Source organism: Euprymna scolopes, chromosome 27 (genome assembly GCF_053919585.1).
Source record: "Euprymna scolopes isolate OS-2025 chromosome 27, ASM5391958v1, whole genome shotgun sequence".
NCBI lineage: Eukaryota > Metazoa > Mollusca > Cephalopoda > Sepiida > Sepiolidae > Euprymna > Euprymna scolopes.
Window position 1 is genome coordinate 91,797,485 of NC_136508.1, and position 20,482 is coordinate 91,817,966.

Sequence of the window (20,482 nt, forward strand, 5' to 3'; positions counted from 1 at the left end):
GCTTTTTATATATAAGTAGGGATAAAAGTCTGATAATAAAAAGTCAGAAGTTGTATAAAAAGTTTCAACAACATATAATGAAGGAGAAGGACTCTAACATAATATAAGAAGGAGACTTAAAGATTTTGTACAAGACACCCAAACAGTTGTCCATAAAGGTAAGATCAGAAGACGCTTGAACCAGTTCAGAACACGACAACTCCCCTCAAATTCTAGAAATGATTGCAGACAAGTTTCAGCAGATGGAAAGATGGATGGAGTACTATTTACTCGCCTTCAGATAGAATACTGTCTTCCTCAGTTCTTGACACCATCAAATGTCTATCTATCACAAAGGAGCTAGATGTAGAGCCATCTGTAGGTTAGCTGAATAAGGCCATGGACGGCAGTGCTTCAGGTAGCAATAGGACCCCCCAACCCATCCGATTTGATCAAGCACTGCAAGAATACTTCTGTTTCTGCTACATAGAGTTCTCTGTCAATGCTGGCAAGAGGAAGTTACAGGACATGAAGGATGCCAAAATCATAACCCTCTATAAAAATAAGTCAATCCTGATTCATATGTAAAAGCTGGTAGAATGTGTCTACTCTGAATCCATGTGGTTTCCAAATGAAAAGATCAATGGCAGACATGATCTTTCCGCCCTGCCAACTCCAAAGTTTAGAGAAAAGCAGATGCTTGTGTACATTGATTTCTAGATCTTGCCAAGGCATTTGGCCTTATCAGCAGAGATAGCCTGTTCAAGATCCTCTCGAACTGCAGTGCATAATGGAGTCCTTCCACACCAACAGGAAGTAGGCAATCAAGATAGACGAGAGCTCTTTACCCCTTCAGTATCTGAAATGGAGTCAAGTGAAACTGTGTTCTTGCTCCAACACTCTTTGGGATCTTCTTTGCCATCCTCCGGAAGCACACCTTTGACACTGCAACTGGAGATCAGACAGCAGGTTGTTCAACCTTGCCTCAGAGCCAGGACTAAAGTATGCAACGTTTTTATCAGAGATATGCTGTTTATTGACATGGCATTGATGGGCTGCTTTTTACAGGTCTGCAAAGATTTTAGAGGTACCATTAGCTTGAATAAGACAAATGTTTTAGGATAAGACATAAAGCGACCACCTGCCTTCACTATTGATAACTATGAACTCGAAGTCATTCAATAGCTTACATACCTTGGCTCCACCATAATGACAACCTCTTCCTTGACATTGAAATCAACAAGATGATTGGAAAAGCAGCTATAATGCTTGCTTACCTCACATCCATTATTATAGATATAAGGTATTATTTGCGTATCTGTTTCTAAGGTTGAGTTAAGCTAAAGTGATTTATTGAACTGCCTTTGTACAACACCTGCATCATCAACATACTGCTGTACGGCAACAATACATGAACTGCCTATGCCAGGCAGCTTCCACCTACGAAACCTCCACTGCACCCTTGGCAGGTTCAATCCTATGCGAGTCTTCCTAGCCTGTACACACAATGCAAACTATGCTGGTTGGACATATTCCAAAGGACATTCTGTATGGAGAGCTGGCATCTGAGAAGAGGCCCATCGGCGACCCCTAACTTATATACAAGGATGCTGTGAGAAATGACATAAAGGTAATTTACATTGACATTGGATCCTGGGAGAGAGTTGCAGATAATCACTCAAGATGGAGAAAATCCCCGAATCAGCATCTGAAAGCAAGGGAGGAGAATGCTGCTCCAGAGAAGTATGCACACTGATGTTTGTGACCTTTGCCACTCTTGCATTGGTCTCTTCATCCATAAGTGGTGTTATTTCAGTCGAACAGACAGGACAACTAGGCTAAGAATGCATCACCCATAGTCGACCCTGCTAGATGATTGCCTATTAAAAGTTAAGAGCATTTCACCTGAGGGAAATTTTGATTGTTGCTGTAAAACAAAATTACATAAAGGTGAATGTATTCAAGTACACATGATTTATAAGTATTTTTGAACTCCATAAAGCTTTCCCACTTATCAAATCTCACAGAATTTAGATCCAGACAGAACTTATGTGATGTCTCAATTAAAAGACATGGCTTTGATTAGTTAACTGTAAAATTCCTGCAGGATCATATGATAGCATTAAATTTATTATTTATGACAAGTAAAAATAAAGGAAAATCAAAAAGACTTGACTTACCAGTTTTATCTTGTTTAAACATGCATTTATTTTTATATATTTTTCTCTCTTTCTTAATGACCATTTTCTGTTGGTAGAGTTAATATCAACACTCTTCATTGTAAAGTTTCTGTTTCATTGTTCTCATCATGGACTACTTTGATTGGCATTTCACCATGACATGGTTTTAATCTTTGTTTCGTCAATCCTAACCATGGTACCAAAGTCTTGTGTAGCAAATTAGTTTTCCACATTTCTGATTTGCCAGAGTCAGCCAAAAGAGCGGATGTCTCAGGTTAAGTCTAATATAAAGATATAATGGTTAAATTCCACAATTGGAGTGAATAATACAAGTTATTTTGTGTAGCATTTATAATCACTTTATCAAATGAAAAACAATACACATATGTAAGATACACAATTTATTCTATCAGATACAATACTAAAAGCAATAACTGGTAAATTGACACTTTCCAACTTTCAGCATCAATTGATTCCAGCCATTTTTACTCTCGTTAAATACAAACAAACAGTCATGTGGTTGAACCACATCACAACAAAAGTCAAGTTGATGCAAAGTGTTGCACGCCTAAGCGAACAACTGGATAAACCAACAATATGTACTCAACCATGTGCAATCACTTCGCCAATTTGCTTCTTTAGTGGTTCGGCTCATAAAAAGTTATAGTTTGAAAAATGTCCCATATTTGTGCTTTCCACGATGAAAACATGAGGTGCTAGGATATATAATGGCGTAGTTCCTTAGTAGGACCATTTTTAGGTGATCATAATATCTTGTTTATATTGCAAAGAACTGTACCAACATTTAATATGAATTGTTGGGTATGAAAGTTATGCTTTGCTAAAAGAAAAAAATGAAGAATATATATATATATATGTATGTATATATATATATATATATATATATATATATATATATATATATATATATATATGTGTGTGGACATGCATGCATATGAAACGGAAATGAATGAAAGATTGAGAGAATAGAAGGGTTACTAGTTATCAAATGTTACCTAAAACATAAACAGAGTTTTGTAAATGCAAAAATTGAGAAAAGCGAAATGTTATAACAAAACATTTTTATACAAGAGATAAAAATATAAAAGTTCTTTCAGTCATTTGTACAAACATGAGTTTGGTGAAGAAATTTGTATTAGTAGTCACAAGACAAAATATTCATAGTGTGAATATATGCATATGTAATGAATATAAGTATTTGACAGTGTGACATTGTGTATGTGTGTTGGTTTACCTTGTTCTTGTTAGTGCATTGTGAGTAGCAATTCATTTCTGTTTGCCTAACTCATGTTAGTGTGTAAGAACATGTGTGCGAGATGAAGAAAGCTGATATATGAGTCATAGTCTTTTTAGACCCCCTCCCCCCCAAAAAAAAACTTTTATATATTTCAACTTAAGATTTACATCCTAATTGTCAGCTGAATAATGTACAAAAGGAACTTTGTGTGTGTGCGTAGGAGTTCATTCCCTAGGCACTCTTAAATAGCTTGGCCAATTTTTTTTCAAATTTTACACAAATGTACTACGTTTGCCTGGCAGTGTTCATAGATAGGTTTTGTATCGGAATGTCTTTGATAAGTATCAATAATTAAAAAATATGATAAAAAATGAACTGGTGATTTTGACTAAAGTTAATGCCTTATACAGCTTAACATCACAAGTGCATTTGAGAACTTATTACCACACAAGCAGAAAGACCCGGCATAGAAAATCAACAGTAGGTTCTTTGATATGACAGGGGCGCGTTTGAAATGAATGTTTCTGTTTAGAGCACACTTGAATCATGATACTTGACTTTTGCATTTTAAACTTTGATTCAAGTCATTATATAAAATAATTTTATAAAAGTAACAGTAGGTTCTTTACAGTGCCTTAAATAAGTTTCTAGACTTTTTCATATGGGCACTTTTATTGATAGTACACAATTAAAATTCTAGTCCCCTTTGAAGTAATCTCCTCCGGCTGTAATGCACTAGTTGTACTGTTCCAATAACTTCTAGAAGGCCCCTTCAAAGTCCTCTTGTGTTAGTTTATAAATAACCCTCGTCATAACATTTCATCTCAATTGTCTCATGATGACAGCCTCTAAGGTTTTTCTTGAGCTTAGGGAATAATCAAAAGTCACAGGGAGCAAGGTCTGGATGATAGGGAGGGTGAGGAAGTGTTTTGATGCCTTTTGTCTTAGTCAAATAGTCCATGACAAGGATGGAGTTGTGAACTGGTGTATTGTCTTGGTGAAAATGCTACTGATCGAATTTGAAGAGTGCTGGCCTCTTCTAACAGAATCTCTTCCTGCACTCCCTTAAAACCTCAACATAGTATTCCTTGTTGACTGTCTGTCCAATGAGAACCCAGTGCATGTAGATCATGCCCGTGTTGTCATAAAAAGAGATCATCATAAGTTTCTGGATGGATTTGCTCTGTCTAGCTGTGTTGAGTCAAGGAGAGCACACCATGTTTCCACTGAGAACTCTGTCTCTTGGTCTCCGGGTCATAGCACTAGATCCAGCTTTTATTGCAGGTCACCAGAGCATCAATAACTGCAAAATCTGAATTGATCAACTCGACCATCTTCCTACTGTTATGACAACGTCTTTCTTTCTGATCTTCTCTGAGCTCCCTTGGAACAAACTTCACACAAATCTTCCCCATCTTCAGTCTTCATGAATAATTATATGTACAGTTCCCACACTGACATCAAACTGTGCACTTATTGTCTCTATAGACACACAATGATTCTTATGCATGAAATTTTTTATTTGGCCGATCAACTTTGGTGTTTTGAATTTCTTACTCCTCCCACACCTCATCATCCCTCACAGATTCCTTGCCTTCCTTGAATCTCTTATGCCACTCAAAAACTGATGCTTCATTCATGCAAGATGGTAACAAAAACAGTTTGAAGCATTCCATACATTTCTGTGGCATTTTTTCCAAGTTTAAAACAGAATTTCATTGCATATCATTCTCCTAAAGTGTCCTAATATCCACATTATATTTTTGAAATTGTTGTGACAACCAGGCTTTAGTAGAGTGTATTCATCTTCCTGCTGTAGCTGTTCATTTGAACCTGAAATCATAAAAATTGGTCAGTCATCTCATAAAATGTATAGCAAAAACACACTGAATTTTCAGGAGTCAATGTTGATCTTAAATGTCTGCACAAAAAAGTTTGGAAACTTATCGAAAGCACTTCCTTTATTACCTATGTTATATCCTTATTACATACTGATATCTATATTATGAGATTCATACAATGTAATTATCGGTATTTTCATTTGAAAGGAAATAATCTAAAAAGGGTTGATATACCATAAAACAAAGAAGACCTAAAATAAAACCTTTATTTTTACAATCCAAAATAAAAAATGTTCTCAGCAAAAATAATCTATATATTAATACGATAGCATGTGCATTATTTTCTGTATCACGCTTAAATCTTTTTTTTCCGACTGTCATTTCATTGTTAAGATCTTCAATTTCTTGAAATAAATAATTTTACTAAGAATTCTTCAAAAGTTTTGATTTCAGTTTCGATTATAGCTGAAGGAAGTCAATGTTTTTTTTTTTTTTACATGGACGTCACCACTTATCAAGACACGGAGACCACTCAAGGATAAGAGTTATTGCGTGTACAGTAATCAATGAGATAGTATTGTAATAATCATTAGTATTGAAGATTTGATAGAATGTCTTACTAATAGGGCGGTTTGTCAGGAATTTGTTTATGTTGGGCTTGAAGACATCCAGGTTGTAGTCAGGTGGGAAACAGGCAAGCGGAAGAGAGTTCCACAGTCGTGCACTTCTGAGAAAGAAGCTCTGCTCATGGAATCTACGTTTGGATTTAGGCACAGATAAAGAGTGGGGAAAATTATTGACAGTAGTTTCAGCCAGACGGGTGTTTCTTGTGAAAGATTGGCGAGGTGGGACGAGAGACTGGAGCTCAGATGAGCATTTGCCATGGAAATAACGATAAAACAAAGACAAGCTCGCAACGTCTCTTCTGTGGGAGAGAGGCTGCAGGGAAGAGAAAAGGGCATCCCCCACTAAGCCACAAAGTCTATTTTGTACTCTGTCAAGGCAGGATAGGCTGTTTTTAGCAGCTCCTTCCCAGATGTGGCAGCAGTACTCCATCCTTGAACGTACTTGGCTTTTATACAGATAGAGAATTGCATCAGTAGTGAGATATCTTCTGGAGCAGTAGAAGGATCCTACCATTTGCCCAGCGTCCTTGGCAACAGACCTGATGTACGTGTTCTATTTCTGATCAGGAGTAAAGGTTAAACCCAAAAGCTTGTCAAAATATGGAGCCTCCCCAAGACGAGAGCCATGCATTTCAATTGATGCCAGATGGGGATCAGAGCATCGATGATGTAAAGATAGAAGCTTGGTTTTAGATGCATTAAAAGTAACCAGCCACCTCTTCCCCCACTGTACCACGCGCTCAACATCAGAAGAGAGAGAATTAGAGAGAACCTTGTCATTTATGGCCATAGTGGGCGAGTCATCAGTATAGATGTCAACGAATGATTTAAGTATGTGTTTTGAGAGATCACTGATGTAGGTCAGGAAGAGAGTTCAACTCCAACATTAATAATGTGGCCCTCTGATTTTTGCCCATCAACCACTACTCTTATGAACCTATCGGAGAGAAATGATTTAATGATTGAGAAAACATTTCCAGTTATACCGTAGCTGGAAATCTTGTGAAGTAGGCCCTTATACCATACCTTATCGAAGGCCTTCAATATGTCAAGAGCAACTGCCCTGGAAAGGAAGCCTTTGTCAAGAGATTCACTAATCTTATGAGATATAACCGTTAGCACATCTGTTGTAGATCTTGCGGAGTGGAAACCATATTGCATGTCACTAAGAAGGTTGTTTCTGCTGAGGTGGTTGACTACTACTTTATTTAATATGGATTCCAACAACTTACTCATGACACACAGGAGACTTATTGGTCTGTACTGAGAGGGAGATTACTTATCACCTGAATTCTTAAATACAGGCCATACTGATGAGGTTTTCCAGGGTGTTGGAAAGCACTTCTCCTTAAGGCAACGCTTAAACAGTTGTGTAAGTATGGGAATAAAAATGGTGCAATATTATTCAGTTTGGAAAATATTAAAATCTTGAAAGCATTTTAAGACACTTGTATATTTAGCAAAAGATAACTGTGTGTGTGTGAGTGTGTCCACACATGGTAGATGGAGTTCAGGGCTGGGATCGGTAGTATTAATTTTGTCATAGGGTTGTTTATAATAATATGGTTGGAGCTTGTGTTCACATTGGCCATCCAGAAAAGGCAATGGTGATGCCTTGCTTTCTGTTAGAAATTAACAAATAATCTTGAAAATGGTGATATGAGGTATAGGGCTAGAGCACAAGCATATAAGATTTTTCTGTGCAACGGTTGATCCGTCAGAAAAATATTAATACATAATATCTTCACAGGTTTATGTTCAGAGTTCAGAGAGTAAAAGTGACAAATCACATAGTTCAATTGTTTTTTAAAAGTAATAAATTTGATTTATTATTGGAATCCTTTGAGATGAGTAATTTGTTTATTTGTGGACTACTATCCTCATCTTGATATTTCACAATCCATTCACATTTCTCTGGCCTTCATCAGGTGGTTAACTATGATAGGATGGGAATGCTGAGTCCCTCAACTATATCCTCAGTAATTACTGCCTTCCATAGTTGTTGTTGTCTCACCACTAGACGAAGGCCAGAGGAATATTTGGCTCAAACATTGAAGATGAGGATAACATCTTGTGATTTTTGAAGAAAAGTTTTTGATAGAATATATTTGGGTTTTTTTTTCAAGTCGGGTTCTATTTAATCCATAGTTGGGACCCTTACAGGTACTACCACCCCGGGTCAGAGTGGACCTGGGAGCAATGGAAATTAAGGGGTTGCTCCACACTTCTCAAAACCCACAAGTTGGGGCCTCACAATCGGATATAGTTTAAGGTCATATCCAGGACTGCTCAAACATTGTGAAACAACTATGAAGATGAGGATAACAGTCCGCAAATAACTAGAATTATTTTGATGTTTTGTTTAATTTAAAATTGCATAATTTGAGAACGAGGACTTAATGTTTTCTCGATTAATGAGAATTTGTCTTTTACTGCAACTTTGACAACTCGTGCGATGATCACGTGCATTCAGAGTGCTTTGAGGGTTATAAAAAGCATCCTCTACTGAAGTCGTCAACAAATGCCTGGCAGTTGAAGAAAGTCCATTCACAAAGTTGGAGTTGTTTGTACATTGTTCTGCGAAATGAGACCCCCTTTTTGTTGCTGTTGTTAAGCTATTTCGTCTACATGGAGTCGGAGGATGACTTAAAAACTCATTCCAGAGTTTGATAACTACCTCCGTAGGAAAAGGTCACAACAGAAATTTGTTGCAATTTTCATTTGCCTCGCAACAAAAAACACTGTTAGCAATATTTAAAAAATCCTTTTTCTTCTGTAAATTTTATGTGTCAAGAAACATTTTACTGATTTTATGACAAACAAAGGATAAAAAAAAAATCAAATGGTACGAATTAAAATGAATGGAAGGGAAGACCTGAAATTCATTGTTTCGTCCAACTATTGTGTGGGCTTTGAAACCTAAAAATGGCAAAGGATGAGATAAAAAAATGGATTCAATCATGAGTTTTTAATTTCCCACATACAACTAAAACAACATAGAGATATTACTTACCAAATATGAGGCAAAATGGTGAGCATAAACTCGAATTATAACAGAAAATAACATCCAATACTTATGTGTGTCACTGTACATATAATTTTTTTTTAAAGATATGCATATATGTATTTGCTTACTTTTCCTCCTTACAGATTTTAAAATTTATTATACATTGAATAAAATATATATTCTCTCAAATTACACATCTTCTTGTCCTTTGCTACAGGATGCAATGATAAGTGTCGCCCTAAAAAAAACAAAAAAAAACAGCTTTATTTTAAAACTTTTATTGAAAAATTCAATTCAGGTACCTTGATTATGTAGTAGAGCTGACATCTATTTAATGTAGTCGCCTTCAGCCACAATCACCACATCGAAACGGATCTGGAACTGAGAGCATATCTTTTCCACAAGTGCCGGCAGGAGCTTGGTGAATACTCAGCGAATGGCAATGCTCAGGCTGGCTTTGGTGTTGTGGAAGGTCATGTTGGTGATGCTCTCGATGTGTGACCAAACGAAGTAGTCCAGCGGGTTCAGGTCTGGGGAGAAGGAGAGGGCCAGTGAGAGAAGGGTACAATATCGTAGCACACCTTCTGAAGCCAAGCCTGGGTCTCTTTGGACTTGTGGGCTGGTGAAGAGTTCTGATGCCACAGCCAGAGTCTTCCAGCGGCCATCTGATTTCACCAGTGGATCAACACACTCTTCAGCACATCCAGGTACACTTTGGTGTTGACTTTCAAGCTGACTTCGAAAATATGAGGTGGCATGATGTGTACTTCACTTTAAACCACACCAAAGATTATAACTGTGGCTGGAGACTTTGTTTTTATCACTATGGGCACATCCCTGTTATTCGTGGCAATCTAGTGATGCATTTTGAGGGTGCTGGCAATGGTCCTGTTGTCATAAACTTTGATCGGTACAGGGCATGAATTGTAAAGTGGTGCATCTCTGATCTCGCTTGTTGAACATTGTGCCACTTTCAAACATGATAGAAGGCTCATATTGCTCTTGGGACTTGTACACAACTGGCCAATTAGTAGATGGTCAGCAAAAAGAAATTGGTTTTCATCAAACAGAAATGGAATCATGTCATTTTTTCTATTGCGACAATTTTATCATTCCACCCTGTATTTTTAGCTTTCATTTTTGAATAAAAAAAATCTATGCAGTCGTTTTATGTAACAGTTTCAATTGTTGCTTGCCAAAAATGTAAATTTTAGACTAGAATGTATTGAGGGCTATTAGTATTTTGCTTGAGCAATAGTAAAACAAGAGTAGTACAAGGGAAAAGATTGTGTACCATCATATCGAAATGAATGATTTATTATATAATTATTTATTCAAAAACAACTACTCTTCAAAATAAAGATAAAATTAACGATCTTTCATAAAATGCTTCATTGATATTTTATAGTCAGAGGGAGCAATTGTTAACTCGTAGACTGGATACGGCAGAATGTCCACACCATTCAATTATTCAGTTTTGTTGCTGGTCTTTTTGGTACAATGCAACTTTGCATAAAGCTGCAGAAGTTTATTAAGAATCTTTTCATTCAAAGCCAAAGGATTGATACTTTGATTAAATCCTAAATCTTGCATATGAAAGTTTATTTTTCTCAAATTCGTTTTATAATTTTGAATACCCGAAGCTTTCTGCCAAATTTGATACAATTCTGGTCAATACTTTTAGAGCCTATTAGTGTTTAATATTAATAGTAGTAGCATTATTATCACTACTACTAATGATGACAAAAGATATCAGATTGATGCATTTGTCTTTATTTACGATCGGATTTCACATTTAGAATGGTATTCATCCTCTTTCCAACATCCTCAATTACTAAAGTCTTTCCATGGAAATATTGTTTGCAGAATTTGGTGTCTTACAATCAAAATATTCCTTTAATTTTTCCCTCCTAAAAAATAATAAACAAAAAACATTAAAAAAACCAAAAGAAATTCAACTTCCATTTACACATCAATATTCCATACAATCATAGAATTTGATTATTTCTATATTAATAAAATTGTGTGAACAATTCTAATGTATCTGTGTTTCTCGTGTCTACATTACTCTCACTTTATTCAATTTAGTATGAATCAATTATTTATTAAAAAACAGCAAGAGTATAAAATAAAATTAAATGATAAAAATTCTATATAAAACACTTGAAAAATTAAATCCACTACAGTGCATTTCGATTTCTTTGTAAACAAATCAATCATTTACAATCTTTCTTAAGAGTTGAAGAAAAGGAATGGATTACTTTGTCACACTTTAAAAGTATTTAAACTGTTGAATATCGAATATCATGGCTGGAAACGGGAGAACACAGAAGTTCTTATTCATTCTGGTCAACTCCAATGAGTTTTTTTTTAAATAAAAATTTAATTCTATAATTACCATAGGATTGCTTCCCTATAGACTACAGCATGACAGTCTTCGAATTCAACATTAACAAATACTTGTCCTAAACCATCTTTATCTGCTTATAAGTTTAATGTCAAAATTACAAAAACATAATTTTATTTACAAGTAGGTTTTGTTATATGCACATTTTTTATTAGAAACATTTTGTTTCTTGGCCTTTTGGCTGGGAGCAAAGTGTAGTATCTTTCTGATAATACACTTCACCTTTTCTGTCATCGATCAGTGGAGGAGAAATCTTTCTAGACTGAGGCAATTTTTATTTTTGTTCCTATCCAGAGTGCCCCTTTTTGGGGAGCTGCATTTTCCCCACATTAAAAACTGACCTTATGTCTAACTCTGCACTCGTGTGAAGGCAAGTAAATAGGAACATTTTGTAAATAATTTTTTCAATAGGAAAACAATTTTCTTTGAGATCTGTGGTAGAAAAGTTAGAAACGTGCATATTCTTTTTTGTTATGATTCAACTAGAAGTAAAAGTTTTAAAATTCGGTGTTACAGAAAAGAAAAAAGCATCTTTTTGGTCGGTGCTTAAAATTCATAATTCAAATAAGCATATGAACGGGCAAAATACAAGGGAGATAATTCCTATTTTTTTTAAATGCCAATTTTTCTTCCTTACATTTTGATCTCCCTTCTGTCATCTGTTCGGGATTTACACAATTCTTTCAAAGTAAAATATTTAAACTAAAACACTATACTCTATGGCAGGCACGACAGGAAGACGAATGAACACATTTCTAAAGAAATGGCAGAAACACTAGAGGAAGACCTCCAATCTGTGGTGGAATGGGGACAAAAGTGGTTGGTCGCGTTCAATGCTGCCAAGACTAAACTAGTTTCATTCAATAATTACAAGAAACCCTCTCTACCACCCATAGCAATGGCCAACGACTCTTTATCTGAGAGTCCATCTTTCAAACTCCTTGGCCTAACGTTCACAGGAAACATGAGTTGGAACAATTACATTGAAGGCATTGCCAGGGCCGCTGCAAGAAAGGTGGGCTCTCTCTACCATGCTAGAAAACTACTAACACCCGAAAGTATCCTGTACCTCTATAAGGCCACCATTCGCCCATGTATGGAGTATTGCTGCCACATCTGGGCTGGTGCATCTGCTACTAGTCTCTCGCTCCTTGACAAGGTTCAAAAGAGTCGCAAACCTGATAGGCCCTGAACTGGCATCTAAGCTTCAGCCTCTGTCCCATCGACGAAATGTTGCATCCCTCTGCCTTTTCTACAAGTACTTTAGTGGTGAATGCTCTGACGAACTGCAATCACTTGTGCCCCCACTACGTGAGCACCCTCGACAAACCCGACAGGCTGCTAAATCCCACCCCCACTCTGTAGAGATCCCTAGATGTAAAAGATCTTTTTACTCCAATAGTTTCTTCCCCAGAACCGCTAGACTCTGGAATTCCATTCCAGGTCCCTGCTTCCCCAACAGTACTGACGTGCAGAAGTTCAAGTGTAACGTGAACCGACATCTTGCTGCCCAAATCCCTACATAGTACCCCAGTAGTTGTTGCCCCGGATAGTAGCCCCCTACACCAAAGTGGAAATTTGCCTTGTTTGGGGTGAAAATGTAATTAAAAAAAAAATAATAAATAAAATAATGGTTAGATCCTTCTACCGCTCCAGTAGATATCTCACTGCTGATGCAATTCTCTATCTATATAAAAGCCAAGTACGTCCAAGGATGGAATACTGTTGCCACATCTGGGCAGGATGAGTGCTAGAAGCAGCGTATCCTGCCTTAACAGAGTTCAAAATGAACTTCACAGCTTAGTGGGGGATGTACTTTTCTCTTCACTGCAACGTTTTTCCCACAAAAGAGACATTGCGAGCCTGTCTACTTTATTGTTATTTCCACGGCAAATGCTCATCTGAGCTCTAATCTTGGTCCCCCCTCATCAAACATTCACGAGAAACACTCGTTTAGCTGTAAACACTATCAATAATTTTCCCCACTCTTTATCTGTGTCTAAACCTAAACATAGATTCCATAGATAAAGCTTCTTAGAACTGCACACTTGTGGAACTCTCTTCTGTTTGCCTGTTTTCCATCTGACTAATGTGACGGGCCCGTACGAAAAAAGGCAAACAAACCCGTCGAAATGGCACGTTGACAAGAGAGAGAGAGAGAGAACGTAGAGAAAGAATATCAGCAGGAGCGAGGACCAAAAGAGATAACTAAGGCGGCAAAAGAAAAAAAACAGAAAGAAAAAAGAGTCAGTTGCCGCGAAGATTGAAAATGGGATAGATGCAGCGCACCACGTGGGAATTAGAAAAAAAGAGGAATTACCGATTTAACCCCATCAAGATAAAAAAAAAAACAAAAAAAGAAAGAGGAATATGAACCTGGAAAACCTAAGGTAAAGACAGGCATTTTTCTTTTAACGCGGAAGGCGATACGACAAGTATGAAAAAGAATTTTTCATAGCGGGGGTTTTAATTACGTAAAAAAAAAAAAAGAGAGAAAGCAACCAATATGATTCTTGGAAGAGATCTAGAACGTTTTGCAGATATTTTCTCTTTTCTATATCATGAAGTGCGGATGCACTATGAACACAAATAAAAAAAAAATGATTGATTATTATTTCAGCATCAATATATTGAATTGGCATATATATATATAAATGAGTAATGTGACATTTCATTTTTTATATAAAAAAAAAAAACAACCAAGAGAATCTCCCTCTCCATACTTTACTATATTTAATAATATAAGAAGAATCGCGCGTGATGCACCCGTGATTTTGGAATTAAAATATAATCCGCCGTTTGTTTTTTTTTCTTCTCTTTGTTATTTGATATATATAAATATAAAATATCACAATGGAAACATTATTCCATCTAACCTCAGCGCGCTTTGGATTCTAGAAGGGAGAACCATAGCTTAGCGCATTCGCTGATCGGTCCTTCCCGAGTTCGTATGTATTAATTGTATACATACCCAACAGCGAATGTGACACTACAATATGGTTGTCTCCAAGTCCAACATAAACAAATTCTTGATGAACCATCCCCTTAAGTAATCCAATTTACCAAATTTCCACTACTAATGATTACTATATTATCCCATTGACTACTGTACACTCAATAACCCTTATCCTTGAGTGGACCCCAGGCCTTGATAAGTGGTTACCCCTATGTAAAAAAAAAAATTATGAATCGCAGACTACATTATGTTGGTACAGCTAGTCATATATTGGATTGACTCAAATAATTTCTGTTTGATGATCTTTAATTCAATTTATTATACAAACAAAATTAACAACTTGTATATTGCTATTGTTTTCAATTACTTTTTCTTTTTTATGAAGACAGTTTTGATTAAAAAAAGTTTGAAATGTGCTTCTTCCACCTGTTTGCCTTCAATAAATTTTCGGTTTTGAAATGCATTTTTGTAAAGACCTTAAAATGGTGAAGGCAAGGTCAAGGGAATATGGTGGTTGCAAAATATTTTATTCTTGTTAACCACTTTTGTAGCATGTGGTCTTGCATTGAAATGGAGGAGGACAACCATTTACCTATCGACAAATGTGTGACGTTTTTCTTTCAGATTACACAATATACAAGTTTGCTTTTTTGTGTTTAGTTGCAACCGAAAAACTCGTGCTAGACAATACAATTTCACACACAATAAAATTTTTCTTCCAAAGATTTCAGAGTTAATTGTGAGGATTTACTTTTATCAATCCATTACCTTTGCGTTAAATATTGTCATACAAATCAGATTTTTAATCACTTGTTACAACATGATAAAGAAAAGGCTCATTTCGTTGTCTTAAAAGATGATTTGTTGTGATGGAAAGACAATCTATCTTTTTTTTTATCACTTGGGAATGCGAAACAGTCCTAGTCTGTTATATTTACACATCTTTAATAAGTGGCAACATATGATGAGCTGTGAATTATTAGTTTTTCTGCCAATTCACGAGTTCTTAAGTGAGAATCATTCTTCACTAACACGTTTAAAGCATCTTCATCGATGTCTGATGGGCACTCAGGAATGTCCAGAACAAAACATTGTGAACCGATTTTTTGTCGATCTGTTATTAAATTTTGCCACATATGCTAGATATCTTCCTCCATCTCTGCATTTCCTTGTTCAAACTTCCACAACATCACATGTCAAATATGCAGCTTCAATCATTCCATATTAAGTGTGATAAAATTATAAGTATAAAACAACTTTGACAAATAGAAAAAACTTTTAATAAAATTCAAACTAGTAAACCAAAATTTTAGCTGTTTGGAATAACCAAAAACCATTTCAAAATTGTATCAACATAAGAAAAAATTATTTATGAATCAACATCTATCATATAAATCTCACCTGTTTGTTTAAATGTATGTACGTATGGATGGATGTATATCTGTCTAAAACTTTTGCCAGAGGCGAAAAATTTTCACAAGATTTTTATCGTTTTAAAGCTTGACCCTTCGGACGATGAATTTCAAAAAATTGAGTAAAAACATTAATTCCTTCACCCTCGACTGGGCACTTTTTTACAGTGAGGAATCACTTTTTTTGCCGATATTTTTGAAAATTATCCCCTCTTTTCGATTGACTAGCCTTAATTTAAACCTTCGCCACTTCCAATTTGGCAATGGATGCAGCAACAAAGACATTACATTTTTTATTCACATTCCTTTCCTCCTTCGTGGTTCGAGCCTGCTTGCCTAATACCACTTTTTTTTTTTGCTCAACACACCTCCAAACACATGGCAATGCCAGGCACCCACGCTAGTCTATCTATATATAAAAGCAAAAATGTATGTATGTGTGTTCGCTTTTTCTGTATGTCTACAAAAGGCTTCTTTCAGAGAAGCGGTCAGTCGGTTCACAACTTTTTAAAACTTTTTATATCACATATAAATCGTAATATCTCAGAGTTAACAACGAAGCTTGCCTGTCTATTTAATTTGCTCGATTTCGGGAAGATAAATATTCAACATTTGTCGCTCGGCGCATGTGGGTTAGTCTTTTTCCTATAACATCTTGGGGGGAAAAAAAAAGCGTTCAGCAGTAAATACTATCCTGCAGTCAAACTTGACCTCGTTAACTCATTAAAACGAGCACCTGTCAAATCCAAGTAATTAAATAAATTCTAACGTGTTTCCGTTAGAATCTCGCGGTGGGGCAATGATTAACGTTGTACGTTTTTTTTTTTTCACACTTTAATTTACAACTTTGCCTCAACGGTTCAGGTTCGATCCTCATACTTATTTTTTTTTACCCCCCCCCCCCCGGAGTTTCCACACACACCTCCAAACACCCGGGCAACGCCGGGTACCCCCGCTAGTCTATAATATAAATCTCACCTGTGTTTAAATGTATGTATGTATGTCTGCCTAAAACTTTTGACAGAGGGGACGGCTTTTCATGAGATCAGTATCATTTTGAAGCTCAACGTCTCTGACGACAAATATAGAAAAATTGGCCAGAAACATTAATTTCTTCATGCTCAACTGGACAATTTTCTACAAGGAGGGGGTCGATGTTTTGCAAGCCATTTTTGCAAGTCATCATATCGATTGGATTGACTCTGCCTAATTTTAATGTTCCGAACTTCCGGTCGCTTCATGGTAAGACCGATTTTCTTCCACTTTCTTTTCCGCCTTCGCGTCACGGGTTAGAGCCTGCGTGCCTACTACCACTTTTTTTTTGCTCAACACACACCTCCAAACACCCGGGCAACACCAGGCATCCAAGCTACTAATACATATTTATATTTGGTAGAATAAAAGGATAGAATTAGCTGAAGAATATATAATTTATCAATGAAAACGAGTTTGAAAAAAAATTGTAATGAGCAAAAATAATAAAATCTCTTGAAGCCCTTTTCATCTGACCCCCTTCAAAAGAGAAACGTCAGAAACGACACCAATAAAAACTAACAGAAAGTTGAATGTTAATGACAGTTGTCTCAAGAATATCGAAATTAAGGTTTGACCTAACATTTTTAAATCGAGAACCACTTATTGAGTAATTGTTAGAACAGATATACTGAGCAAGTGGTTACCAATGGCAGATTCATGCACTGGAACATTCCCAGATGTATTGAAAATCTGGAAATTTTGTAAATTGGATTACTTAAAAACTTGTTTACGTTGGACTTGAAGATGACCATATTGGAAAGCAGGCAAATGAAAGAGAGTTCCACAGGTGTGCAGTTCTAAGAAAAAAACTTTCTTCATGGAATCTACATTCAAGTTTAGGCTCAAATAAAGAGTGGAGGAAATTATTGATAATGGTTTCAGCTAGACGAGTGTTTTTCATGAAAGTCAGGACAGGGGGCACCAGAGATTGGATCTCAGGCGAGCACTTGCCATGAAAATAACGATAGAGCAGAGACAGGCTCGCAACGTCTCTTCTGTGGGAAAGAGGTTGCAAGGAAGCGAAAAAGAACATCCCCCACTAGGCTACAAAGTCTATTTTGAACTCTGTCAAGGTAGGATAAACTGCTTCTAGCAGTTCCTGTCCAGATGTGGCAACAGTACTCAATCGTTTTGTTTTGTTTTTTATTGTGAGATTAGATTATGCAATTGTGAAACAACTATATATAAAACAAAATAGTTGGACTTGAAGACGATCATATTGTAATCAGCTGGAAAGCAGGCAAACTGAAGAGTGTTCCACAGGTGTGCAGTTCTAAGAAAGAAGCTTTGTTCATGGGATCTACATTTTGGTTTAGGCACAGATAAAGAGTGGGGGAAATTATTGATAGTGTTTTCAGCTAGAAAGGTGTTTCTTGTGAAAGTTTGACGAGAGGGGGCTATAGACTGGAGCTCAGACGAGCACTTCTCAAGTCTACAGGGAGAGATACGCTGAGAAATGATGTGTATTCTCTCCTGATTACCCGACATTTTCTGGAGACCAAAATTAAATACTCTGCAAGGTAAAACATCTGATAAATTGATTTTATATATATATATATATATATATATATATATATATATATATATATATATATATATACACACACATATTATATATCTGCAAGGTAAGCTATTTCTTCCAAACAACTTCTTTTCTTGGTTGCTTGTGTCATTGCAAGTTTCTACCACTGGTGTAGTAGCAAATATTGTATATATAATACACTGTCGTGGGGGCAAGAAAAACTACCTTTTCCTCTTTCCCCCACTCCACCATTTTATATACAATAAAACAAATATGCGTCATTTCTAGCATGAGCGACAGAAGAAAAGAAAGGAGAGTGGACGAATAGCCACACCTAAAAGGCAAGGCCAGCTGACCTACTTATGTCTCCTTTCCCCAGCATCCTCGCTGTTAAAGGAAATACACATAAAAATTAATCTTTTACGATTAAAAGCTAAATGATTGTCTTTTTGTTTCAGATGGAATGAATTAAAATACAATTCTCAAACTTCTAAACTAAGTTTGATTTGTAAAAATTTTGTCTGGAATTAATGACCTTCATTTATTCATTTTCCAAAAGCGACGTCACTTGTAACACCTTGTCTCCACAAAAAAAGCGCCTCTCGGCCAAAAAAGTCAAGCCGGTTAGGGAGCTACGAGTCCCCGAATTTGGAGATCCACTCACTTGCCGAAGGATCTCATGCGGTAGTAGCAACGGTCAGGAACCACTCCAGAACCAGAACCAGCGCCGATGCAGCAACAGCAGTAATTCAAAGAGCACTTTTCAGGGCTAGGTTCCTACGAAAGTCCTACCACTTTGTTTACTCTGTTAGCCCTCCTCATAACCACTCCAGAACCAGCGCCGATGCAGCAACAGCAGTAATTAAAAGAGCCCTTTTCAGGGCTAGGTTCCTACGAAAGACCTACCACTTTATTTACTCTCTTAGCACCTCCTGCCGGCAGCTTCCTGCACCTCCTGCCTGCAGCCTCAGCTTCCTGCACCTCCTGCCTGCAGCTTCAGCTTCCTGCACTGCACCTGCATCTCCCGCCTGCAACCTCGCTTGCGCCTTGCACCTCTGGCCCGCTACCTCACTTGCGCCTTGCACCTCTGGTCCACTATCTCGCTCGCACGTTGTTCCTCTGGTCCGCAATCTGGCTCCCTACCGGTCGTCCGTTCTTAAACACTGATCCCTCCGTTCTCAGTGTCGTCCGTTACTAAACACTGATCCCTCCGTTCTCAGAGTCGTCCGTTCCTTAACACTGACCCCCCGAGCTCTCAGTGTCCACCATGCGTTCCGGATCGCTCTGACGCCCAGCTGACCATTCCATACCCAGCGAGCACCCTCTGAACCACACTACGTCCAGAATACCAGTCCGGACATCCAGACCTTGCCTCCAGTGACGTGCGACCTTCCAGGCGACCAGCACCCAGATTAAACGATTTTTGCTTCCTTTATACAAAACAAAAGGCGAACCCTCGTCTTTAACCAAACAACCTGTGTCTGTCATTCTTCTTTGCCTTTATGCTGTTTACCTTTTGCCTGTGTCTATTTTGTTAGTTGTTGGGTCGATTGTCTCCGGACGACCGGCCCCCGCAACAAGTGGTGACCCCGACGTGATACTCAACATAGGCAAAAACAGCTGGCAGAGAAGATTGCTAAAAATACAGACGAACTCGATGCGACTTTCGATACGCGCAAACAACTGACACAGAAGATGGCGGAAGGCACCGAAGAACCCGAAGTCAACTCATCAACTCCCTTCTTTCAACTACCGCCATATAGCCCCGTGAACACCAGGAGTTGGTTTATTCAACTTGAGGCGATTTTCGCATCCAGGAGAGTCACACGCCAGGACACCAAATATGCCGCAGTGGTACAGGTCCTACCTGCAGCCGTCATGGAAGAAGTGGAGGACATCCTGATGAATACACCCGAACACCTCCCGTACGCACCGGCCGCTCAGATGAAGATCTTATCAGAGACCTGTTCTCTCATGTGTCTCTCGGCGACAGAACTCCATCCCAGCTCTTGCGGCTTATGAAGAGTCGCCTCGGAAACAACACCATGGCCGAGCCTATTCTCCGAGGCCCATGGATGGATCGGTTGCCCTCGAACATCACTCAAGTGTTGGCCCTGGTTCCTATAGAAACTCCCCTGGAAGTGTTGGCCGAGTCAGCAGACAAAGTCTATTCCCGGGGCCATGAAAGAGTCCACCAAGTGGACGACACCCACGAAAGCGACCACTAAGTGGAAAGGACTCACCGAAGAGATCACCAAG

The 20,482-nt window shown here is 37.6% G+C and overlaps 1 protein-coding gene and 1 pseudogene across 3 annotated transcripts in view; one reads left to right on the top strand and one right to left on the bottom strand.

Annotated features, from left to right (window-relative positions):
- The window catches only part of LOC145248986 (uncharacterized), a 150,242-nt gene that overhangs the window by 10,573 nt on the left and 119,187 nt on the right, over window positions 1-20,482 (bottom strand). For 2 of the 3 annotated variants that reach the window (XR_013863442.1, XR_013863441.1), the window contains one exon: window positions 2,160-2,440. Coding sequence is in view for 1 of the 3 variants with exons in the window: in XM_080110825.1 (XP_079966951.1) it covers window positions 10,726-10,801 (76 nt within the window). In the remaining 2 variants the exon portion in view is untranslated. Of the gene's footprint in view, window positions 1-2,159; window positions 2,441-10,648; window positions 10,802-20,482 lie in introns of those variants that run through there. The other variant, XM_080110825.1, reaches the window with a different exon arrangement.
- Window positions 11,460-11,640, top strand: LOC145249253 (U2 spliceosomal RNA; annotated as a pseudogene).